At 45.5% G+C, this 26,372-nt stretch overlaps 1 protein-coding gene across 5 annotated transcripts in view; it reads right to left on the bottom strand.

The window, feature by feature from the left end:
- pde4d (phosphodiesterase 4D, cAMP-specific) overlaps positions 1-26,372 on the bottom strand; it is a 1,078,190-nt gene that overhangs the window by 529,340 nt on the left and 522,478 nt on the right. The window contains exon 1 of one of the 5 annotated variants that reach the window (XM_068033703.1): positions 21,124-21,421. The exons of the other annotated variants lie outside the window; for them this stretch is intronic. Within the exon in view, the coding sequence (XP_067889804.1) occupies positions 21,124-21,251 (128 nt within the window). The 5' untranslated portion in view covers positions 21,252-21,421. Of the gene's footprint in view, positions 1-21,123; positions 21,422-26,372 lie in introns of those variants that run through there. 5 annotated transcript variants of the gene reach the window in all.

Genomic DNA, 26,372 nt, shown 5'->3' on the forward strand with positions numbered 1-26,372 from the left:
GAGACTCCCGGATGGTATGTTGCCTCCCGGGTGCCAGGGTCAGGGATGTCTCGGATCGAGTCCACAGGATTCTTAAGGGGGAGGGGGAGCAGCCAGAGGTCGTGGTACATATCGGTACCAATGACATAGCTAGGAAAAGGGATGAGGACCTGAAAAGCGAATATAGGGAGTTAGGTTGGAAGCTGAAAGGCAGGACAAGCAGAGTAGAAATCTCAGGATTGTTACCGGTGCCACGTGCTAGTGAGGCTAGAATCAGGGAGCGAGTGCAGCTGAACACGTGGCTACAGAACTGGTGTAGGAGGGAGGGATTCAGATATGTGGATCATTGAGATACCTTCTGGGGAAGGTGGGACCTGTACAAGAGGGACGGGTTGCATCTGAACTGGAGGGGCACCAATATCCTGGGCAGGAGGTTTGCTAGAGCTCTTCGGGAGGGTTTAAACTAGTTTGGCAGGGGGATGGGAACCGGAGCCACGGATTAGTGGATGGGGTAGCTGTTGAACAGGCAGATACCGAGTGCAGAGAGTCTGTGAGGAAGGTTAGACAGTTGACAGGGCAAAGTTGCAGCCAGTATGATGGGATGAAGTGTGTCTATTTTAACGCAAGAAGTGTCAGGAATAAGGATGATGAACTTAGAGCATGGATCAGTACTTGGAGCTACGATGTTGTGGCCATTACGGAGACGTGGATATCACAGGGGCAGGAATGGATGTTGGATGTTCTGGGGTTTAGATGTTTCAAAAGGAATAGGGAGGGAGGTAAAAGAGGTGGGGGAGTGGCATTGCTAATCAGGGATAGTATCACAGCTGCAGAAAGGGAGGTCGTCGAGGAGGGTTTGTCTACTGAGTTATGATGGGTGGAAGTCAGAAACAGGAAAGGAGCAGTCACTTTGTTGGGAGATTTCTACAGACCCCCCAATAGCAACAGAGACATGGAGGAACAGATTGGGAGGCAGATTTTGGAAAGGTGCATAAGTAACAGGGTTGTTGTCATGGGTGACTTCAACTTCCCTAATATTGATTGGAACCTCCTTAGTGCAAATAGTTTGGATGGAGCAGTTTATTGTCAGGTGTGTCCAGGAAGGTTTCCTGACTCAATATGTAGATAGGCCGACTAGAGGAGAGGGGAGACTATGTTGGACTTTGTGCTTGGCAACGAACCAGGCCAGGTGGCAGATCTCTCGGTGGGAGAGCATTTCGGTGATAGTGATCACAACTCCCTGACCTTTACTATAGTCATGGAGAGGGACAGGAGCAGACGGGATGGGAAAATATTTAACTGGGGGAGGGCGAATTACAATGCTATTAGGCAGGAACTGGGAAGCATAAATTGGGAACAGATGTTCTCAGGGAAATGCACAACAGAAATGTGGAGGTTGTTTAGGGAGCACTTGCTGCGACTGCTGGATAGGTTTGTCCCGATGAGGCAGGGAAGGGATGGTAGGGTGAAGGAACCTTGGATGACAAGAAATGTGGAACAGCTAGTCAAGAGGAAGAAGGAAGCTTACTTAAGATTGAGGAAGCAAGGATCAGACAGGGCTCTAGAGGGTTACAAGGTAGCCAGGAAGGAACTGAAGAATGGACTTAGGAGAGCTAGAAGGGGACATGAAAAAGTCTTGGCGGGTAGGATTAAGGAAAATCCCAAGGCGTTCTACACTTATGTGAGGAACAAGAGGATGGCCAGAGTGAGGGTAGGGCCGATCAGGGATAGTGGAGGGAATCTGTGCCTGGAGTCGGAGGAGGTAGGGGAGGTCCTAAATGAATACTTTGCTTCAGTATTCACTAGTGAGAGGGACCTGGTCGTTTGTGAGTACAGCGTGGAACAGGCTGATATGGTCGAACAGGTTGAGGTTAAGAGGGAGGAAGTGCTGGAAATTTTGAATGATATGAGGACAGATAAGTCCCCGGGGCCAGACGGGATATACCCAAGGATATTACGGGAAGCGAGGGAAGAGATTGCTGCGCCTTTGGCGATGATCTTTGCGTTTTCACTGTCCACTGGAGTAATACCGGATGATTGGAGGGTGGCAAATGTTGTTCCCTTGTTCAAGAAAGGGAATAGGGATAACCCTGGGAATTATAGACCAGTCAGTCTTACGTCGGTAGTGGGCAAATTATTGGAGAGGATTCTGAGAGACAGGATTTATGATTATTTGGAAAAGCATGGTTTGATTAAAGACAGTCAGCATGGCTTTGTGAGGGGCAGGTCATGCCTCACAAGCCTTATTGAATTCTTTGAAGATGTGACAAAACACATTGATGAAGGAAGAGCAGTGGATGTGTTGTATATGGATTTTAGCAAGGCGTTTGATAAGGTTCCCCATGGTAGGCTCATTCAGAAAGTAAGGAGGCATGGGATTCAGGGAAAGTTGGCTGTCTGGATACAAAATTGGCTGGCCCATAGAAGGTGGTAGTGGATGGAAAGTATTCAGCATGGAGCTCGGTGACCAGTGGTGTTCCACAAGGATCTGTTCTAGGACCTCTGCTCTTTGTGATTTTTATAAATGACTTGGATGAGGGAGTGGAAGGCTGGGTTAGTAAGTTTGCCGATGACACAAAGGTTGCTGGAGTTGTGGATAGTGTGGAAGGCTGTTGTAGGTTGCAACGGGACATTGACAGGATGCAGAGCTGGGCTGAGAAGTGGCAGATGGAGTTCAACCTGGAAAAGTGTGAAGTGATTCATTTTGGAAGGTCAAATTTGAATGCGGAATACAGGCTTAAAGACAGGATTCTTGGTAGTGTGGAGGAACAGAGGGATCTTGGGGTCCATGTCCATAGATCGCTCAAAGTTGCCACCCAAGTTGATAGGGTTGTTAAGAAGGCGTATGGTGTGTTGGCTTTCATTAACAGGGGGATTGAGTTTAAGAGCGGCAAGGTTATGCCTGAGCTCTATAAGGCCCTGGTTCGACCACACTTGGAATATTGTGTTCAGTTCTGGTCGCCTCATTATAGGAAGGATGTGGAAGCTTTAGAGAGGGTGCAGAGGAGATTTACCAGGATGCTGCCTGGACTGGAGGGCATGTCCTACGAAGAAAGATTGAGGGAGCTAGGGCTTTTCTCATTGGAGCGAAGAAGGATGAGAGGTGACTTGATAGAGGGGTACAAGATGATGAGAGGCATAGATAGAGTGGATAGTCAGAGACTTTTTCCCAGGGTGGAAAGGGCTATCACCAGGGGGCATAATTTTAAGGTGATTGGAGGAAGGTTTCGGGGGAGATGTCAGAGGTAGGTTCTTTACACAGAGAGTGGTGGGTGCGTGGAATGCGCTGCCAGCGGTGGTAGTAGAAGCAGATACATTGGGGGCATTTAAGTGACTCTTGGATAGGTACATGGATGATAGTAGAATGAAGGGTAGGTAGTTAGTTTGATCTTCGAGTAGGTTAAAGGTTCGGCACAACATCGTGGGCCGAAGGGCCTGTACTGTGCTGTACTGTTCTATGTTCTATGTAATGAAGATTAATGCTGAAGAGTGTGAGGTGGTACATTTTAATTTTAAAGAACAGAGAGACCTGGGGGTGTTTGTGCACAAATCTTTGAAGGTGGCAAGAAAGATGAACAAAGCAGTCAATAAAGCATATGGTAAGTGGCCTTTATGAATAGAGACAGAGGCCTGAATTTTATGAGCGCGCTGCAAATCGCGGCGGCGTGCTTTGAAGTTGGGGGTCTGCCCGCATGGATCTCCCTTCGCTGAGCCACCGCTATATTACGCACGGAGACACATTTAAATGGAGGGGGCAGAATGGCTGCCCCTGATGACGTAAAGGAGGCGGACGCTCCGTCCCCGGCAATGAAGACCATGCCAACGCACAGGCGCCGGCGCCATTTTTAATGGGCTTCAAGCCCATTGAATTTTTAAAAAGGAAAGATTGTTGAAGATTAAAATTACACAGATAGTAAACATTTTCACTCCCCTCACCCACACACCCAAGGAATAATCAAATCATTAATTGCCCATTCCCCCAAAAAAACTTTTATGCAGATTCCGACCTTTATTGACTTTAACCTCAACCCCTTCCCACCATCCCCACAACCAATCGAAGCAGTTTTTCCCACTCCCCCACCCCGCCTGCCATGCAAATTTCACTCCTCTCCTCTCCCCACCAGTGTCACGCCTCAGACCTCCATATGGAGATCCGAAGGCACAGATGTTCCGTCCAGCGGCTGGAATATCGGCGTGAGACGGCCGCCAGGTCCAGGTGAGTTCATTTAAATTTATTTACATTGATTTCAATATGCAGATGAAGGTTCCACTGCCATGCGGCGGGGGGCCGCACTGAGGCCTCGCCACTGCCGGTAAACTGCGGTGGGGCTTTCTCTGCGTCGGGGGTCGTGGCAAGTCTCTCCTGGAAGAATTTTCCAGGCCTTCCCTGCCACAACCCTGACATCGGAGGGCTGGTAAAATTCAGCCCAGAGAGTTCAAAAGCCCAGGAAGTTATGCTCAACCTATTTTAAGTACTAGTTCAGTCGCAGCTGGAGTATTGTGTCCAATTCCAGGCACCACACTTTAGGAAGGATGTGACAGCATTGGAAAGGATACAGAAGAGATTTACTAATGGTTCCATGGATGAGGGATTATAGTTACACGGATAGACTAGAGAAGCTGGACATGTTCCTCTTGGAGCAGTAAAGGAAATTTGATTGAAGGGTTTCGATACAGTAAATAAAAAGAAACTGTTTCCAATGGCTGAAGGGTCAGTAACCAGAGGTTAGTGGCAAAAGGTTATTGACAAAAGAACCAGAGGCAGCATGAGGAAAAAAGTTTTTACTCAATGAATAATTAGGATTTGGATTAGAATGCAAATCAATGGTGGGGTGGTGAAAATAGATTCAACAGAAGCTTTCAAAAGAGAGTTGGATAAATACTTGAAAGAGAAAAAATTGCAGCGATACAGGGAAAAACCTGGACAGTGGAACTCACAGGATTGCTCTTCAAAAGAGCCACGCAGACTCGATGGGCCGAATGGCCTCCTTCTGTGCTGTATTATTCCATGATTGGAAGGACCAAAGTCATTGTCTGTGACACCTGCTACAAATTCAGGCATGATCAGGCACCCTGTGCCCGACGGAAGGCCACCCCCGGTGCCCCAACCATTCCCAACACGCCCCCAGTACCCAAAAGTGACCACTCTTGCCTTGTCAGGCACGACCAATCACCCCTGGTGAAGCACCAAAAACATACCTTCGTTATGGGGCTCCCCAACATCTTCTTTCCAATGGCTGGGTCGCAGTCCCAGCAGTGGCCACCACTCCCGGTGGTGCTGCTGGGACTAAGAGCTGCCAGCCCGCCAATTGGCCGGCAGCTCCACTGGCCTCACACCAATTAAAGGCCTGTGGACTGCAAAATGCGGTCTGGATTCCCAGGCCAGGCAGAGACAGGTTCACCACCGACTTTTCAGTCGGTGGATGGCTCCCGTCCACCGAGGGAAAAATTCCAGCCCAGGTTTCTCTCACCTATCATCCCCATCCTCACTGACCTACATTGGTATTGGTCCTCTAAAGGCTCAAATTTAACATTTTCAACCTTGTGTTTAAATTCTTTCACGGCTTCAGCACTCCCCATCTCCAGCCTTACAAACCCTTACAATCCTCATGCCCACGCAACCACCCCCCCCATCCAACTAGCCCCAACCCCCATACTCTGTGCTTCTCTGACTCTGGCCTCTTGCTCATCCCTTCCTTTCACCCTGCCATTGATCACAATGCCTTCAGCTACCTCGGATATTCCTTCCAAAAACCTGTCCTCCCCCGCCTCCTTCAAGGTCCTCTTTAAGTCTTAAACAGCGCCTGTTTTTCCTTTACACATTTGTGAAAAGCCTTGCAATGTTTTTCTACATTAAAGTGCTGCTGTTTTTTTATCCATTTGTGGGATGTGGGTGCAAAGAGTGGAAATAGGAACAGTCCCACTAATAATATTATAAAATGGTCGAAAACATTTCTCTAAACTGTTGATTTTTGCTTTTAACCTATTTATTCTCAGCAGCAGGTTTTCCTCTAGCTCTTTCATTCCAAGTAATTGGTACTGAAAGCTGGAAGAAAGCAAAATAGTTTCTAACCAGGCAACTGCTATGTGATAACTGCAAAGACAAATAACATTTTTGTTGTGTCAAGTAAATTTGTGGCACATGGTTCAATAAGGAATGTAGAACAGCATGCCAGGAGCAGCACGAAGCATACCAAAAATGAGGTGCCAACAGTGAAAGCAATATGCGATAGAGAAAGCTAAGCAATCCCATAACCAACAGATCAAATAAAAGCTCTTCACCCAGACAGCGGCAAGAAACAGAGAGAGCAGATCAGGGCCTAAACACAGCATCGAGAGAGCGAGAGTGCAACCGGAGAGCAGCGAGAATGGAGCGGGGCTTGAAAACAGTGCGGAGACCGCGAGAGTTCACCCAGAGAAAGGCGGGAAATGTGAGAGCTGAGCGGTGCTTAAAAACAGCGTGGAGAGAGCGAGGGTTCAACAGGAGAAGGGAGGGAAACAACGAGAGCGGAGCGGTGCTTAAAAACAGCACGGAGAGAGCGAGAGTTCCTTGGAGAGTGGCGGGAAACAGCGAGAGCAGAGCGGGGCTTAAAATAGCGTGAAAGAGCGAGACTTCACCCGGAGAGCAGTGAGAAACAGCAAGAGCAGAGCGTGGCTTAAAAACAGCACAGAGAGAGCAAGAGTGTACCCAGAGAGCGGCGGGAAACAGCAAGAATAGAGTGGGGCTTAAAAATGGTGCAGAGCGTGCAAGAGTTCACCCGGAGAACGGCGGGAAATAATGCCACCGTCAGAGCCCAAGTTCGGAAAGAAAAACTGAGGTGTAACATCACAGGGAAGCAGGTAGGGCTGGTGAGTATTTCTTATTTACCTTATCTAAACTAGGGAATAAACTGCTGAGTCTTATTTTCTTTTAAGTAAGGTTTATTACGACAAGTAAGCTGTGTTAAGTATTAGTAGGGTTTAACAGTATTAATAAGGTTTATTTGAATTAGTAAGGTTTATTAATATTGGTAAAGTTTTATTATCAGTAGCAAGAATATTAACTAACAGATAGAAGAATGGCAGGGCTGCTCCAACCTCTAGTGTGTGCTAAGAGTGAATTCCAGGACGCTTCTCATGTCTTGAATAATCATATATGCAGGGAGTGTTGTCAATTGCAGCAGCTTGAGCTCCAGGTTTCTGAACTTGAGCAACAGCTGGAGTCACTACGGAGTATCCGTGAGGTTGACAGCTTCGTGGATACCATGTTTATTGAGGTGGTCAATCTGCAGCTTAAGAGCATGCAGGGAGCGAGGGAATGGGTAACCATCAGACAGTCAAGAAGAAACCAGCAGGTAGTGCAGGAGACCCCTGAGTGCATCTCACTCTCCAACCAGTATTCAGTTCTGAATATTGAGAAAAGAGATGGTTCATCTGGCGAGTGCAACCATAGAAAAGGCTATGGCACCACAACTAGCTCAGTTGCACAGTGGGGACAAAGAATACCGGAAGGGCGATAGTGATAGGAGATTCAACAGTCAGGGGCACAGACAGGCATTTCTGTGGCTGCAGACGTGAATCAGGATGGTGTATTGCCTCCCTGGTGCCATGGTCAAGGATGTCACTGAATGGCTGCAGAGCACCCTGAGGGGAGAGGGTGAACAGTCAGCAGACATGGTCCACATGGTACAAACATAGGTAGGAAGAGGGATATAGTCTGCAGAAATTCAGTGAGCTAGGTAAGAAATTAGTAAGCAGGACCTCAAAAGTAGTAATCTCCGGATTACTCCCAGTACCACGTGCAAGTGAGAATAGTAATAGGAGGATAGTGCAGATGATTGCGTGGCTGGAAAAATGGTGCAGGAGGGAGGGCTTTAGATTCCTGGGACATTGGGACCAGTTCTGGAGAAGATGGGACCTGTAAGACTGGATGGGTTGCACCTGAACAAATTTCCTTGTGGGGCAATTTGCTCATGCTATCGGGGAGGGTTTAAACGAACTTGGCAGGGGTGTGGGAAGCAGGAGGAAATATCAGTGAGGAATACCATGGTGCATAGAATACTGGGAGAGATAGATGGCACGAGAGTAGGAAATAATAAGTAATTAGGTGGGGTCAGAGTTAAGGAGAAAGAAATAAAGTCTAAATCAGGGTTAATGTGCCTGTATGTGAATGCACAGAATGTTGTTAATAAGATTGGTGAGTTACTGGTGCAGATTGACATTTGGAAATATGATGTTGTGGCTATAACAGAGACCTGGCTCAAAGAAGGGCAGGACTGGGTGTTAAATATTCCTGGATACAAGGTGTTCTGAAAAGATAGAAAATGAAGAAAAGGGGGAGGAGTGGCAGTATTGATTAAGGAGAGCATTGCAGCACTAGAGAGAGAAGATATCCCAGAGGGGTCAAGGACAGAATCTATTTGGCTAGAGTTAAGGAACAAAAAAGGTGCAGTTACATTGTTCAGTGTAGTCTATAGGCCACCAACTAATGGATAGCATGAAGAGGAATAAATTTGCAAGGAAATTACAGAGAGATGCAAGAATTATTGGGTAGTTATAATGGGTGAGTTTAATTTTCCAAATATAGACTGGGATAGTGGAAGTGTAAAGGGCAGTGAGGGGCAAGAGTTCCTGGAGTGTGTTCAGGAATTTTTTTTACAGCAGTATGTTTCCAGTCCAATGAGAGGGGAGGCACTGCTAGACCTGGTTCTTGGGAATGAGATGGGCCAAGTGGATCAAATATCAGTAGGAGAACATTTAGGGGATAGTGATCATTGTATCATAAGGTTTAGGTTGGTTATGGAAAAGGACAAAGAACAATCAAGAGTAAGAATAGTTAACTGGGGAAAAGCCAACCTCAATGGGGTACGAATGGATCAGGGCTGAATAAATTAGGATCAAAGGTTGGCAGGAAAAACAGTAGCTGAGCAGTGAGCTACCTTCAAAGAAGAGATAGTTCGAGCACAGTCATGATATATTCCCTTGAAGGGGAAAGATAGGGCAAATAAATCCAGAGCACCCTGATGACAAACAAGATAGAGATGAAGATGAAGAAGAAAAAATGTGCTTATGACAGATGTCAGGTAGATAATACAATGGAGAACCATGCTGAATATAGAAGGTTCAGAGGGGAAGTGAAAAGGCAAATAAGAAAAGCAAAGAGAGAGTATGAAAAGAAACTGGCAGCTAACATAAAAGTGAATCCCAAAGTCTTCTATAGGCATATAAATAATAAAAGGGTGGCAAAAGATGGAATAGGGCCGATTAGGGACTAAAAGGGAGATTTACACATGGAGGCAAGAGGAATAGCTGAGGTATTAAATGAATACTTTGCATCTGTCTTTGTCAAAGAAGATGTTGCTACCCAAGCCACAGTGAAAGAAGAGGTAATTAATCCTTTTCATATAACTGTCTAAATCCCTTTTGAATACTTCAATTGAACCTGCCTCCACCACATTCTCAGGCAGAGCATTCCAGACCTTAACCACTCGCTGTGTGAAATAGTTTTTCCTCATGTCACTCTTGCTTTCTTACCAAATACTTTAAATCTGTGCCCTCTTGCTCTCAATCCTTCAATGAGTGGGAACAGTTTCTCTCTATCTGCTCTGTCCAGACCCCTCATGATTTTGAATACCTCTATCAAATCACCTCTCAGCCTTCTCTTCTCCAAGGAGAACAGTCCTAACTTCTCCAATCTATCTTCATAACTGAAATTCCTCATCCCTGGATCCATTTACCTTCCGGGAGAGGAGCGGACCTGCCGGAAGAACACGGAGACAGGAGCGGATAAATAGAGCCCGAGGATCGCGGCCTAGAGCACTTATCTTCTGGGAGAACAGCAGAGAGGACGGGACCTGCGGGAAGAACACAGAGCGAGGAGCAGAGAAATAGAGCCTGAGGATCGCAGCCTGGAACACTTACCTTCCGGGAGAGCAGTGGAGAGGAGTCCAGGCGCGCCAGAGTTTGAAAACAAAGTGAGCAGTGATGTCACAGGAAAGCTGCAAGGTGATTGGTTGGTGAGTAACTGCTGTTAGGGAATAACTCTAAATAGCTGAGTTAGTACACCAGTGTTAGGGTGCATGTGTAATTAGCTTAATAATAAGGAACAAGTGAGTGGCTTTTTTTTTGAGTAAGGTCTATTCTAACTAGTGAACTGTATTGATTTTTAGTAGGATTTATCAGTAGCTTTAAAAGTAAGGGTAAGGACTTTAGATTGTAGAGTGTGTAGTGTTTAGAGTAGAACAAGGCCCCTAGCATAATTAGTATTTTTAATTAAAGGGAGTAACTAAGTAATCTAAAGGTAAGTCATGGCAGGAGAGCTCCGCCCCGTGATATGCTGCTCCTGCGCTATGTGGGAAATCAGGGATGCTTCCAGTGTCCCTGACGACCATGTGTGCAGGAAGTGTATCCATCTGCAGCTACTGGCTACCCGCATTACGGAGCTGGAGCTGCGGGTGGATTCACTGTGGAGCATCCGTGATGCTGAGATCGTCGTGGATACCACGCTTAGCGAGGTGGTCACACCACAGGATGGAAGAAGAGTGGCAGGGCTATGGTGATAGGGGATTCAATCGTAAGGGGAACAGACAGGCGTTTCTGCGGCAGCAAATGAGACTCCAGGATGGTATGTTGCCTCCCTGGTGCTAGGGTCAAGGATGTCTTTGAGCGGCTGCTGGGCATTCTGAGGGGGGAGGGCGAGCAGCCAGTTGTTGTGGTACATATCGGTACCAACGACATAGGTAAAAAAGAGGGATGAGGTCCTACAAGCTGAATATAGGGAGTTGGGATGTAAATTATAAAGTAGGACCTCAAAGGTAGTAATCTCAAGATTACTACCAGTGCCACGTGCTAGTGACAGCAGAAATAGCAGGACATATCAGATGAATACGTGGCTAGAGAAATGGTGTAGGGGAAGGGATTCAGATTCCTGGGACATTGGAACCAGTTCTGGGGAAGGTGGGATGAGTACAAGCTGGATGGGTTGCATCTGGGCAGGACCGGGACCAATTTCCTCGGTGGGGGTGGTGGGGGCGGTGGGCGGTGTTTGCTAGTGCTGTCAGGGAGGATTTAAACTAGAATGGCAGGGGGATGGAAATCTGAGCAGGAATTCAGAGGAGGGGGAAACAAGGATAAAAATGAAAGACAGAAAGGCAAGAAGCAAAAGTGGAAGCCAGAGAAAACAAGGGCGGGAAACAAGTGGGGCCATAGTGCAAAATAAAGCTAAGATGACTAACAATGTTAAAAAGACGTCTAAAGGCATTGTGTCTTAATGCGTGGAGCATTCGCAATAAGGTAGATGAATTAACAGTGCAAATAGATATAAACGGTTATGATATAGTTGCGATTACTGAAACATGGCTGCAGGGTGACCAAGGATGGGAACTGAACATCCTGGGGTATTCAATATTTAGGAAGGACAGGCAAAAAGGGAAAGGAGGAGGAGTAGCATTGTTAGTAAAGAAGGAAATCAATGCAATAGCGAGGAAGGATTTTGGCTCGGACAATCATGATGTGGAATCTGTATGGTGGAGCTAAGAAACACCAAGGGGCAGAAAACGTTGGTAGGTGTTGTCTATAGGCCCCCAAACAGTAAAGGCCTGCTACCCAACACGAACCCGACGGGACCCGACGACGTGTGTCTTCTGGGTCCGGCTTTCGGGCTCGGGTCGGGTTGGGCCAGGTATGGGTCGGGCCGGGTCCGGGTTGTGCCAGGTCTGGGGTGGACACACACAGTACTCTCATTTGCTCTGCTGGGAGGAAAAGGGAAGTTGAGTAAGTAAGCGTCAAAATTTGAAAAGCCTGCCTGAGCTGGGAATTCGGGACGTCAAGGAGGGAAATATGCATCCGGACTCCACAGACTCTGAGTCTGTGCAGTCAGCGAGTGAGCACCTCTATGACGTCATCGCGCTCATATTGCAGCTTCCTTCCATTCCATCCATCCAAAAGTGGTAAGTACAGTGAGTGCACTATGGATGTAAAACAAATGCTGTCAACTAGAGAAAGTGAACATTCCAATGGTTGGGTTGGGTCAGGTCGGCGCGGGAAAGAAATTGAAGGACTCGGGCTGGGTGGGGCTCGGGTCCGATGTGGTTCTGTCAGGTTCGGGTCAGGTTTTTTTTTCCAGACCCAAGCAGGCCTTTACCAAACAGTAATGGAGATGTAAGGGATGGCATTAAACAGGAAATTAGAGATGCATGCAATAAAGGTACAACTGTAATCATGGATGAATTTAATCTACATATAGATAGGTCAAACCAAATTAGCAGTAATTCTGTGGAGGAGGATTTCCTTGAGTGTGTACGAGATTGTTTTTTAGACCAATACGTTGAGGAACCAACTAGAGAACAGGCCATTTTAGACTGGATATTGCTCAATGAGAAAGGATTAATTAACAATCCTCCCTTGGGGAGGAGCGTCCATAACATGATAGAATTCTTCATTAAGATGGAGAGTATGGTAGTTGAATTCGAAACTAGGGTCCTGAATCTAAAAAAAGGAAACTATGAAGGTATGAGGCACGAGTTGGCTATGGTAGATTGGGGAACTTTACTAAAAGGGTTGATGGTTGATAGGCAATGGATAATATTTAAAGAACGTGTGCATGAATTACAACAATTATTCATTCCTGTCTGACGCAAAAATAAAACTGGAAAGGTGGCTTAATTGTGGCTTACAAAAGAAATTAGGGATAGTATTAGATCCAAAGAGGAGGCTTATAAAATTGCCAGAAAAAGCAGCAAGTCTGAGGATTGGGAGCAGTTTAGAATTCAGCAAAGGAGGACAAAGAGGTTGATTAAGCAGGGGAAAATAGAGTATGAGAGTAAACTTGTGGGGAACATAAAAACTGACTGTAAAAGCTTCTATAAATATGTGAAGAGAAAAAGAATAGTCCCTTACAGTCAGAAACGGGGGAAATTATAATGGGGAACAAAGAAATGGCAAACACAGACTTTGATTCTGTCTTCACAAAGGAGGACACAAATAACCTCCCAGAAACATTAGGGAACCAAGGGTCTAATGAGAGGGAGGAACTGAAGGAAACCAATATTAGTAAAAAAATAGTGCTAGGGAAATTAATGGGGTTAAAGGCTGACAAATCCCCAGGGCCACTTCTATTAGTGGCCCTGGAAATAGTGGATGCATTGGTGGTCATCTTCCAAAATTCTATCAACTCTGGAGCAGTTCCTACAGATTGGAGGGTGGCAAATGTAACTCCACTATTTAAAAAAGGAGGGAGAGAAAAAACAGGGAATTACAGACTGGTTAGCCATACATCAGTAGTGGGGAAAATGCTAGAGTTTATTATAAAGGATGTGATAACAGAACAACTGGAAAGCATAAACGGGATTGGACAAAGTCAGTATGGGTTTACAAAAGGGAAATCATGCTTTACAAATCTACTGGAGTTTTTGAGGATGTAACTAGTAGAATAGATAAGGGAGAACCAGTGGATGTGGTGTATTTGGATTTTCAGAAAGCTTTCCATAAGGTCCCACATAAGAGGTTAGTGTGCAAAATTAAAGCACATGGGATTGGGGGTAATTTACTGGCATGGACTGAGAATTGGTTGACAGACAGGAAACAGAGAGTAGGAATAAACAGGTCTTTTTCTGGGTGGCAGGCAGTGACTAGTGGGGTACCGCAGGGATCAGTGCTAGGACCCCAGCTATTCACAATATATATTAATGACTTGGGTGAAGGAACTAAAGTTTGCAGACGGCACAAAGCTGAGGGTGAATGTGAGCTGTGAGGAGGATGCAAAGAGGCTCCAATATGATTTGGACAAGTTGGGTGAGTGGGAAAATGCATGGCAGATGCAGTATAATGTGGATAAATATGAGGTTATCCACTTTGGTTGTAAAAGCAGAAAGGCAGATTATTAGCTGAATAGTGATAGATTGGGAAAGGGGGAGGTGCAACGAGACCTGGGTGTCCTTGTACACCAGTCGCTGAAAGCAAGCATTCAGGTGCAGCAAGCAGTTAGGAAGGCGAATGGTATGTTGGCCTTCATTGCAAGAGGATTTGAGTACAGGAGCAAGGATGTCTTACTGCAGTTATACAGGGCCTTGGTGAGACCACATCTTGAGTATTGTGTGCAGTTTTGGTCTCCTTATCTGAGGAAGGATGTTCCTGCCATGGAGGGAGTGCAAAGAAGATTTACCAGGTTAATTCCTGGGATGGCAGTATTGACGTATGAGGAGAGATTGGGTCGACTAGGCCTATATTCACTAGAGTTCAGAAGATGAGAGGGGATCTCATAGAAACCTATTAAATTCTAACAGGACTAGACAGGTTAGATGCAGGGAGGATATTCCCGATGGCTGGGGAGTCCAGAACCTGGGTCATAGTCTCAGGATATGAGGAATGCCATTTAGAACCGAGATGAGGAGAAGTTTCTTCACTCAGAGGGTGGTGAACCTGTGGAATTCTCTACCACAGAAGGCAGTGGAGGCCAAGTCATTAAATATATTCAAGAAGGAGACAGATATATTTCTTAATGCCAAAAGGATCAAGGGATATGGGGAGAAAGCGGGAACAGGGTACTGAATTAGACGATCAGCCATGATCTTTTATGAATGGCAGAGCAGGCCCGAAGGGCCGAATGGCCTACTCCTGCTCCTATTTTCTATGTTTCTATTCTCGTGAATCTTTTCCGTACTCTCTGCAATGCCCTCATGTCTTTTCTAAAGTGCGGCCCCCAGAACTGGATGCAAGGAGGCTGAACTAGTGTCACTCCTCTCTGTTTTGGCCCCCCCTTTTTGTGTTGCTCCCCTCTCTGTGTTGTCCTCCCCTTCTGTGTCACCCCGCTCTCTCTGTCCCCCCCTCTCTCTCTCTGTGTCTCCTCTCACTCTCCCTCTCTGTCCCCCCTCTCTGTGTCCCCCTCTCCCTCTGACCCCCTCTCTCTGTCTGTCTGTCTGTCTCTCTCTCTCTGACCCCCTCTCTCTCTGTCCCCGCCCCCTCTCTGACTCCCCTCCTCTCTCTCTCTGTCCCCACCTCTTTCTGTTCCCCCCCCCACCCCCACCCTTCCTCTCTCTCTCACTCTGACAGTTGCTGACAACAGGAACCAACAGCAGAGCAACATTGTGGTTGGCCAATTTTTTTAAAATTGCAACTGTCAGTTTCATGGCTGACTGGTGCTGAGAGCACTTCAGACACCTTCATGGTTTTCTGGTGGGTTCCAATTTCTTTTTAAAAGCCCACCAGAAAACCACAAAGCTGTCCGAAGTTTGGAAGTGCCGTTCCTGCTTTCAGCACCTGTCAGCTGTGAAACTGACAGTTGCAATTTTTTTTTAAAGCTTGTCTAGTCAGAAAGAAGAAGCCAATGGGAAATTTCTCAAATTCTGAAATTACCAGCCATGGACCTCAAAATCTTTTTACCATGGACACTGGTGTCTGTGTATGGACACGTTGCCAACCCATGGTACCAAGTATAGCAATACCCCTGGATCTCTTTTATCTTGACACTGTGCTACTTCCATTCAAGTTGAAAACCTTCATAATTAAAAAGATTGTTGCAAATTTACATTTTGTTTTGATGCAGTATAAAATTTCTTTTTTTTTCAAATTGGCTGAATTTAACAGTCCGAATCATTTTTGTTTTGCTCATCCTGTGATGGAATCTGTGGTTGCAATGTTTCTTTTTTTAAGACAGACCCTAATTGAAAGGGAAACTAGAGTTAAAACAGAAATAGAATATAAAAACGGAAACAGAAATGGAAACCAAAACTGAAACGGAACCTGAAAAAAATCTTCAGATTTCTGGGGCAAATGACACTGGTTAGAACCAGATTAAAGGGGACAGAGTTCTCCATGGATCAGGCAGATTAAGAAGGAGTGGAGCGCCAGCAAGCAGAAGAAAGTGAAGACCGTGTCCAGGAATTGTTTCTGTTACTTAAAGTAGCCAACTAACCAGACACGGCCATACAGTATCTGTTGCTTCATGTTTAATTTATGTTGGATTTGGTTTGAATGTTAAAATAAAATTTATAAAAGTGAAAACTTATCCATTTGGTTTGGTTTCCTAAATTGCGTGTCTATCAGTGGTTTTGATTCTTTTTGTTTGTTGGTGGTCTCCATGGGGATCATAACAACCCAACTGTCCATTTCTATGTAATTTTCTCCTCTCGTTGATTGAATCTGCACCATTCTGTAAAAGGGTGGATAGGTGTGAGCAGGCTGGGGGGGCATAAAATTTATCAAAGTGATTACTGACAACGCAGCCGGCAGCTTATGTCATCGGACTGCGCCAAACTGCGCACATGCGCAGATTGGTTCCTACCCTCTGCGCATGCGCTGCGTTCTGCAGTGCCAGGACTGGTTGGCGCATGCGATGACGTCATCGCGTAACATGGGTAGATGGGGTTGGCGCATGCGCAGATGACGTCATCGCAACACGGGCAGATGGTGGGGGGATCCGGGCCGGAGAGAGTAGGGATGGGGGGAGAAGGGATCTGGGGGTCTGGGGGGGAGAGGGGGTCTGGGGAGCGGGTACAGAACGGGTGCGGGTAGAGAGCGGGTGTGGGGAGAGAGCTGGTGCGGGGAGAGCTCGGCCGAAGACCTTGCTGGTGGCGGGTGCGCTCTCCTCCTTCCCCCCGCCGCCCGCCTGCTCACTCACCACCACCCCCCCTTCCGCTCGCTCACAGCCCCCACCTGCTCGATCACAGCACCTGGCCCGCTCGCTCACCACCCCCCCACCCTCCCCGACCGCTCGCTCGCTGCCCGCTTGCCACACCCCCGACCGTTGGCTCACCCACCTGCCTGCTGGCTCCCTCCCCGGCCCACTTGCTCCCCATTGGCCCGCTCCCTCCCTCCCCTCTGGCCATTGTATGCTGCCATGTGTTTAGGTTGGCATCGTGTGATTATTAGAGCAGCGCCATCTTTAATACTGGCAGCTGCCTGACATTGCAGACTGTGATGTTTTAGTGGCACAGGCTGCATTTGCGCATGTGCCATTGCAGCGCCACCTAGTGGTGGTGTTGTCAGCAAATGCAGCCAAAATGTATTTGGGGCCGGGGTGCTGTTCCTGTCGCCTGCTGTCCCCGCTGAAATGTTACGTGGTGGGTGAGGCAACAAGTGGCCCGCCAGCGCCAGGTCAATTATGGCCCTTAAGTGGCCAATTAATTGCCACTTAAGGGCCTCCTCCCACTGCCACTGGTATATTACCAGTGGTGGATGGGCACTTGTCCAGCTGAGGAGTCAGCCCAGTAAAATCTGGCAGCTTCCTTGTGGCTTGTGGTAGGGCCATTCTGATCAGGAACGCTGTGCCCCATGAAAGGCCCGCCCCACGGCACAGGACACCCACACTGGAGCACCTCCACCTCCCCTCTTGACCGACTGCCCCCCCCTCCCCCCCTCAATGGGGCTCAGCCGAATGTCCCTGGCGATGCCCCACACATTTACCTCTATTCCAGGGCCTCCTCCATTGCTGTTCCTCTCGCTGGGTACAGTCCCCAAAGTGGCCACCTCTCCTGGTGGCACTGCTGGGTCTGAAGAACATGCCAGCCTACTGATTGGCCAGCAGCTCTTGGAGGTGGGACCTCCTGTCTTAGAGGGGCGTAAATCCTGTCCGAGGCTAATTAAGGGCCTGGCTCATGTAAAATCAGTTATGGTCATGGGGGTGTGGGAGAGGGGCAAAATAAATGTATTTAATTTTTTTTATTAACTGTTTCTTTAAATATTTAAATTGAATGGTAGGGCTTGAAGCCCTTTAAAAATGGTGTCAGCGTATGTGCACAGGCAGCTGACACCATTGCCGGGGACGGACAGCCTGCCCATCCATATCATCGGCTGGGGAGGGAGGCGGTCCATCCCGGCTATTTAAATGAGCCTCCGCGCTTAGGATCACGGCGACTCCGCGACATGTGGCCTGCGTGGGCGGGTCGCCATTGCTTTCGCCCACTGCCGTAATCGGCAGCGGAGGTATAAATTTCAGCTCACTGTTGGGGAATTAATAACTTTCATAACGATATACACAATACTATAAGGAAATGTGTACACCTGTCATCAGCATCAACACAATCCTGGTTCACTTACAAAGATCGTAAATTGCAAAAAATGGTATGTGTGAAAGGCCCATCGCTTAATAATATAAATAATTTATTGAAGGCTGCATTACTGATGAGAGCATCAGATTTTCAGTTTAAAAATGCCACATTTTAAATTAGTTAAAATCAAGGGGAACTTGAAAAATAGTCATACAAATAGGTGAATACAACCACAAAGGGTTTCATTACCTATTATCTTTCTATGAATTAAAAACACACATATAACACTCTTCATAAATTTTTAAATGACTTGTAAAACAGATAAAGTACCATAAATACAAGGACCAGACAACTTTTATTGAGACAACATGATAAAGTGTCTGCTGCAAACATAGCTACTTCAAAAGCAGAGTAAGGTTAAACTGCTGCCACGCAGATAGGCTGAAGTTTAGTACCTTAGATATACCGAGGATATCTAATGGGGCATATCTAATAATAAATATCTAATTTAAATATCTTGTCATACATCCAAGAGCAGTTTTTTTAGAAATTCATTCTTGAATCTGAGTATCCGTGTCAAGTCCCATTCCTAACTGATCTAAGAATGTGGTGGTGGTGGTGAGCCTTCTACTTGAATCACTGTAGCATGGTTTGATACAACTGAGTAGCTTTCTACGCCACTTCAGAGGCTAGTTGAGAGTTAATCACATTGGTGGGAGACTGGAATCATATATAGGCCAGGTTAGGTAAGGACAGCAGCTTTCCTTCCCTTAAGGACATTAGTGAATCAGTTGGGTTTTATCAACAATCTGACAGTTTCTTGGATATTTTTTTCTTCTAACTCCCATGATGGGATTTGAACTCACATTCTCTGGATTATTAGTCCAAGCCTCTGGATTACTTGTCTAGTAACAAATCAACTACACTACTGTATCCTCAATTAATCTATTGATATAATGTAAGTTGAAAAATAGCTCAACAGATTACCAATTACTGATTGTGGACTAGATTAGAAAAGCACTTTTTTCCCAAATGAATAACCCAAATATTAAATCTATCCAATTAGTGCATTAAAAATAAATTTTTGTAACTGGTTAGACAAAACTGAAAAAAAGACAAGACCTTGTAACACTTATTAACTAGATTAACCCGTTTGTCTCCCAACTTCTCCATTACTTTCCTGAAGGTGCAAACTACTGCTGGGGAGCAACACCATGATCAAAAACAGCCATCCAGCACCTAATTCAAGTGGTCACTCTTCTTGTGTGAGTCCAGACAGTGGGCTGGATTTTGTACTCCCGCTGTTGGGAGCAGCGGCAGGTGTGGAAAATGGCAGCCATCCCCCCATGGGACCCACACCGCTGTGCCGCCGCGATTCTGCGGCGGGCAGCCACTTTACATATTGACGGCGACCGTCTCCCCCAATCATGTTTTGGGGGCAGCATTGGCGACGCCCTTCCCTATGTAAAATGTGCACAGTGCATCCTTTCCCCACTTCCCTATACACGAAGTGTAGCGTTCACCCCTTCACGCACCACCCCCACCCCCACCCATCAGAGTGCAGAGTTCACCCCTTTCCCACTTTGGTGGTGCCTGCTTTCCCTGGACAAGGAAGTGAAGGCATGAAAGTGCCGCTCATCGCACTGAGGATCAGGAACTGAAGGTAAGATCGTTGCGGTTTATATTTTAATTCATGCAAATGTGTTATTTAAATATGCAAAGTCGATTCCTGTCACAGAGCGGTGGAGGGGCCGCCACGGAGCTTCCCCGCTGCCAGGAAGATCGGTCCCGGCAATCCTGGCATTAGGTTCTGTGGCAGCCGCTGCCGTTCCGATTTTCCACACCCCCCACCCCACCACAGAACCCAGTGTCAGGCCGGGAACAAAATCAAGCCGAGTGATTGTGCAAAAGGTATTTGCTGTACAGGAATCATAGCACAATTCTATGCTTGCCCCATATTTGCATTCTAGCAGGCGTCACTGAATAATAATTGACAATGAGAAATCTGATAAATTTTCCCCCTCCTTAGCCCTGGGCACTGAGACCAATTTTAGCATCCTTATGCTATATGGGCTGGGATTAGCAAAACCAGTACAGACGAAGGTCCAAGCCTCTTTATCTCATTCACTCAGTTCTGCACTAGGTGGCATACTTATCTACTGAACTATTTGTTTTTTGCAGTGCTCCATTAATGGCACAAAGTTATGTTTTTTTTGTTTCCTTACCAGTTCATCTTTTAGTTACCCAGACACCATCTTCCACAGCCACGTCTTAGCCTAATTGTAAAAATATTTGAACAATCTGGACTATTGAAATGCCCTCCCTCCAACTGAAAATCAGGTAGTCTGTTGCTACAGTGTTACCAGATGACAGAGGTATATTTTGTTTGTGAAGTAGCATTTCCTTTCCAATTTGAACAGGCAAGATTTAAATATTAGCTGAGCCTGGGATTTGACCTTGCAAGCCTGTCAGTTCAAAATGCAGCACTCTCGCGCTGAAGACTCAGGCCAACCAAATGATATGTGTGCCATTCACCTAGATTTCAGTTTATGCAGATATCTGTTTTTCTTTGTGTAGCAAATGTCATAGCTGTGTGGCATTCTGTTGACAAAGTGCACTTTGACCAGTTGCTGCCTCGTCTTGAACATGACTGTGCAACAACCAGAGACATAATGAGAGATTTTCAACCCAATATTAAGTGTTGTCTGGCAATTAATTCAATACTGCACAGTTTAACAGATGACAATGTCATTTATTGTGGTAAATAAAGTATGCTTTTGTAAATATAAAATACATAACTTCATTATTCATTCTTTAACCATCCAATCTGATGTACCTTTCCTATTTCAAAGAAATGTTCGCTATTAATCATTGTCTTAATTGTTAATCAGAAGCTCATCCCATAAAAAGTGTAACTGTATACTCAAATTTAGGCGAATCAACAGTCATTAAAAAGGCACCTCTACTGTTTTAGTATACAATTGCTGTAAAGTTAAAACAAGCTGATTCCCAATTATCTTGCACATGACGTATAAAAAGTTACTTATTACACCAAAAGGGACACAGCTGTAGCACTGAATAAAACAGAAGCCTGCAGAAACACAAACCTCATGTGAACATTGCGTGCATCTATCAAACTAATTTTAAATCAGTACATTAATGAAAAAAATGGAAGTATTACCATAATCGTCGGTGCTGGATGTCAATAGGTTTATTAATGGCATATGGTGACCCATGAAGGTAAGCACTCCTGTACCTAGCCACTTTCTCGAGAGACGTGAAGTATTCACAGCTTGTTGGCAGACTCATTTTTCATCCTCACAGCACAGCTACATAACCATTAGTTCCATTTTCCTTCATTACTAAACTGTCCTTCCAACATTTCTTCACAGTTCCTTTTTCCTTCATTACTAACTATCATTTATTGAACAGGGGACATTTTCGCAATGCTAATATCTCACTGTTGAGAGCACATAACCCTTCCAGTTGATTCAGTGTGTATGTTCTATGCAGCACTGTTGTTTGTATTTGCTATCTTGCTTTCGCTCAGGAAATGCACTGATAGCTTACTAACAGAACAGGTTGGGCTTAAGGTTTCCTGACTGAAGGGAGTGATTATTCAAGTGACCACAGTCTGAAATGCTGTCAATCCAAGCTGCAAAAACTACTGGTTTATTCTGGCATTTTTTACGGTTAACACAGAGGCAACAAAATTCAGAAGAAGCAATTATTTTCAGACAATGATTTTAAGCTATACACAGTAAAGGAGGGAGTCCAGTTTGTTAGCAAGATCACGACCATCATGTCAATTATTCCAATGCTCGCCTGGCCAGCATGACACCTGCCACAAACTTCAGCTCATCCAAAACGCCCATACCAAGTCTGGCTTACGCATCTTCCCCATCATTGCTGACCTACATTGGTTCCCTATGCCCTAGTGCCTCAATTTAAAAACTCCTCTTCATGTTTAAATCTCTCCACAGCCTTGACACTTCCTGTCCCTGCACCCTCCTCCAGCAATACAGCCTCCACCCCCGCACCCTCCCAAACACTCTGTTCCTCCAACCAGCCACTTATACATTCCCTCTCCTTTTGGCCTACCATTGGTGGTGGTGCGATCAGCCACTTCCTATGCCTCCTTAAACTCTTTCACTTCACATACTCCTTTAAGACTCTCCTTAAAACCCATCTCTTTGAAAAGATTTTGGTCATCTTTTTAATATTTCCATCTTTGATTGCTGTCCAATTATTGCTTATGCTTCAGTGAAGCACTTTGTGTAATTTTCTATGTTCAAGACCCCGAGATGAGCTTCCGAGCTCATATTCACACCATCACTAAGACCACTTATTTCCACCTCTGTAACATCGCCTGACTTTGCCCTCTCTCAGCTCATCTGCACTGAAACCTTCAACCATGGCTTTGTTACCTCTAGACTTGACTATTCCAACACACACCTGGTTGGTCTCCCACATTCTACCCTCCGTAAACTTGAGGTCATCCAATACTCTGCTGCCCATGTCTGAACTCCCACTCATCTATCACCCTGTGCTTGTTGACCTACACTGGCTCCCAGTCAAGCAACATCTTGATTTTAAAATTCTCCTCCTTGTTTTCAAATCACTCGCTGGCCTCGCCCCTCCCTATCTCTATAATCTCCTCCAGCCCCACAACCTTCCGAGATATCTGTACTTTTCTAATTCTGGCCCTCTTGAGCATCCCCAATTTTAATTATTTCACCATTGGCGACTGCACCTTCAGTTACCGAAGTCCCAACCTTTGGAATACTCTCCCTTTACCTCTCGGCCTTTCTACCTTGCTTTCCTCCTTTGAGATACTCCTTAAAACCTAGCTCTTTGGCCAAGTTTTGGTCATCTGACCTAATAACTCCTTATGTTGTTTGGGTGTCATATTTTGTTTTATAATGCTCCTGTGACGCGCTTTGGGATGTTTTATTACATTAAAGGTGCTATCTAAATATAAGTTGTTGTTGTGCATGGCACCACCCACTTAAATGGAATTACAATCGGGGTCATTGTTCACAGATCGACAGTTGATACCGAGCAAACTCTATTTGCCATTAATGCCGTCGTATTTTTCCGACTGACTCTTCGGCCTAGAGTTTCTGCTAGCGTACAATTCATCTGAAATTAATCAACCCAGCATAAAAGAATGATGAATTTTAAGTTCAAGTTATGGTGAGCAAAACTGAGTTTCTGCAATCTTATACTCTGATTTGAAAACATTGTGCTGGATCCATATACCTGGCCCCATCCCCAGATCGAAATGAAGAGAATGGCAAATTTCGTCCAATTGTCCGCATTTGCAGTCATTCAAGGAAGCTCTTCAAATTAAGCTTTTTTTTTTAGCCACAAAGTCACTAGAAAGAACATGTTAAAAGTTTTTAAATATAAAAAAATATTTAATTTACTAAGAAATTGAGTAGTGTACACCAATGAAATGCTTCAGTATCGTTTTTTTAAAGTTATTTTCAGTGATTTAAAATCAAGTTAGTTACAGGTGGTTGTCTAAATACTCTTTTTAAAAAGCTTACTTTTTGTAATCAACCCATTTTGACTGCATAAATAAAACTGCACCAGGTTACCACTCTTAAATATATCAATGAATATTTTTAATGCAGCAATTTCAAGCATAATTTGCACCCAGATTGCCGATTGCGCCCGTAACGGAAGCTTTACCCCTTCATGTTGTCTTTAAATATGAAAAGTTGTCAAATGCACAATAGACATCAGTTTCACTGGTGTTCCCAGCAACTATCAAGATTTGCTTTGATTTTTGAAAAACAACTTTCCATATTCTTTGTGTTTAATAGTCAACATTAGCTCCTAGCCAATTAACAGTCGACAGCAGCTTTACAAACCTCATTTAACTTCAAGTTTAAAAGACAATACACCTCTCAGTCAAGATGACTTAACCATTGAAAATTATTGCAATTATTATAAAATACCATTATGAAGATCTGTGACTTGATTTATATACTATGAAGATCTACGGGGAGGCGGTGGCGTACTGGTATTGTCACTGGACTAATAACCCAAAAACCCAGGTATTGCTCTGAAGACATGGGTTTGAATCCCACCAAAGTAGAAGGTGAAATTTGAAGCTAGTCTAATGATGACCATGAAACCATTGTTGATTGTTGTAAAAACCCATCTGGTTCACTAATGTCCTTTAGGGAAGGAAATCTGCTGTCCTTACCTGGTCTGGCTTATATGTGACTCCAGATCCACAGCAATGTGGTTGACTCTTACATGGCCTAGCAAGCCACTCAGTTCAAGGGCAATTAGGGATGGACAATAAATGCTGGCCTGGCCTGTGACGCCCACATCCCATGAAAGAATAAAAAAAAAACTCTGTGACTTGATTTATACACTTTGAAGATCAGTGACTTGATTTATATACTAGTCAGATATATTATTGAGCTCGGGCAAGGTATTGAGTTTATGAGGGTCACTTTCACCTTCAGTGCTGAGGCAGTAATCTGGTGGAATGGATCAAATGGTCACTATAGAATGAAAATGAAAAATAGGCAGCTTCTATGACAGGTACGCAATTCGCTTCACCAGTTTACTGTGAGTGGTAAAGGTGAAAATCATCGCATATATGTCCTTATCAGAGCTGCTTCACAACACCACATGTTCTGGCTGATTATTTCAAAATGAATACAATTGAAAACCAAAATTATAAAAGGCAGAATATGTAACAACATCACAAAACAGCAGCAGTAAAAGATTCTTTTTGTAATTTTAACGTTTGACAATAGTACAAAGCCAGTGATACTGGATCCTGCTCCTGGCACCATATGGGTACCTTCGCTTTCCCTTGCAATGGATTTCTCCCACGAACCTTACTGACCCGCCAACTCTCTTCTTCTCTTCTTTGGCCTCCTTGTCTCGAGTGACAATGGGGAAGCATCTAGTGGTCAGTGGTTTGTGGAGCAGCGCCTGGAGTGGCTATAAAGGCCAATTCGAGAGTGACAGACTCTTCCACAGGCGCTGCAGATAAAATTGGTTGTTGGGGCTGTTACACAGTTGGCTCTCTCCTTGCACTTTTGTCTTTTTTCCTGCCAACTGCTAAGGCTCTTCGACTCGCCACACTTTCGCCCCGCCTTTATGGCTGTCCGCCAGCTCTGGCAATCACTGGCAACTGACTCCCACAACTTGTGGTCAATGTCACAGGACTTCATGTCGCATTTGCAGACGTCTTTAAAGCAGAGACATGGACGGCCGGTGGGTCAGATACCAGTGATGAACTCGCTGGACAATGCGTCCTTGGGGGGATCCTGCCATCTTCCATGTGGCTCACATGGCCAAGCCATCTCAAGCACCGCTGGCTCAGTAGGGTGTATATGCTGGGGATGTTGGCCGCCTCGAGGACTTCTGCGTTGGAGATATGGTCCTGCCATCTGATGCCAAGGATTCTCCTGAGGCAGCGAAGATGGAATGAGTTGAGACGTCGCTCTTGGCTGACATGTGTTGGCCAGGCCTCACTGCCGTACAGCAAGGTACTGAGGACACAGGTTTGAAATATTCAGACTTTTGTGTTCCGTGTCAGTGCGCCATTTTCCCACACCCTCTTGGCTAGTCTGGACATAGCAGTGGAAGCCTTTCCCATGCCCTTGTTGATTTCTGCATTGAGAGACACGTTGCTGGTTGTAGTTGCGCCTAGGTAGGTGAACTCTTGAACCACTTCCAGAGCGTGGTCGCCGATATTGATGGATGGAGCATTTCTGACATCCTGTCCCATGATGTTCGTTTTCTTGAGGCTGATGGTTAAGCCAAATTCATTGCAGGCAGCCGCAATCCTGTTGATGAGTCTCAGCAGACACTCTTCAGTGTGAGATGTTAATGCAGCATCGTCAGCAAAGAGGAGTTCCCTGATGAGGATTTTCTGTACTTTGGTCTTCGCTCTTAGACGGGCAAGGTTGAACAACCTGCCATCTGATCTTGTGTGGAGGAAAGTTCCTTCTTCTGAAGACTTGAACGCATGTGAGAACAGCAGTGAGAAGAAGATCCCAAACAGTGTAGGTGCGAGAACACAGCCCTGTTTCACACCACTCAGGATAGGAAAGGGGTCTGATGAGGCACCGCTATGTTGAATTGTGCCTTTCATATTGTCATCGGATGAGGTGATGATACTTAGTAGCTTTGCTGGACATCTGATCTTTGCTAGTAGTCTGAAGAGACCACGTCTGCTGACGAGGTCAAAGGCTTCGGGTGAGATCTATGAAAGCAACGTAGAGGGGCATCTGTTGTTTGCGGCATTTCTCCTGTAGCTGGTGAAGGGAGAACAGCATGTCAATGGTGGATCTCTCTGCTCGAAAGCCGCACTGTGCCTCAGGGTAGACACGCTCAGCCAGCTTCTGGAGTCTGTTTAAAACGATTCGAGCGAAGATTTTCCCCCACTATGCT

The sequence above is a fragment of the Heterodontus francisci genome, chromosome 1 (assembly GCF_036365525.1).
Source record: "Heterodontus francisci isolate sHetFra1 chromosome 1, sHetFra1.hap1, whole genome shotgun sequence".
NCBI lineage: Eukaryota > Metazoa > Chordata > Chondrichthyes > Heterodontiformes > Heterodontidae > Heterodontus > Heterodontus francisci.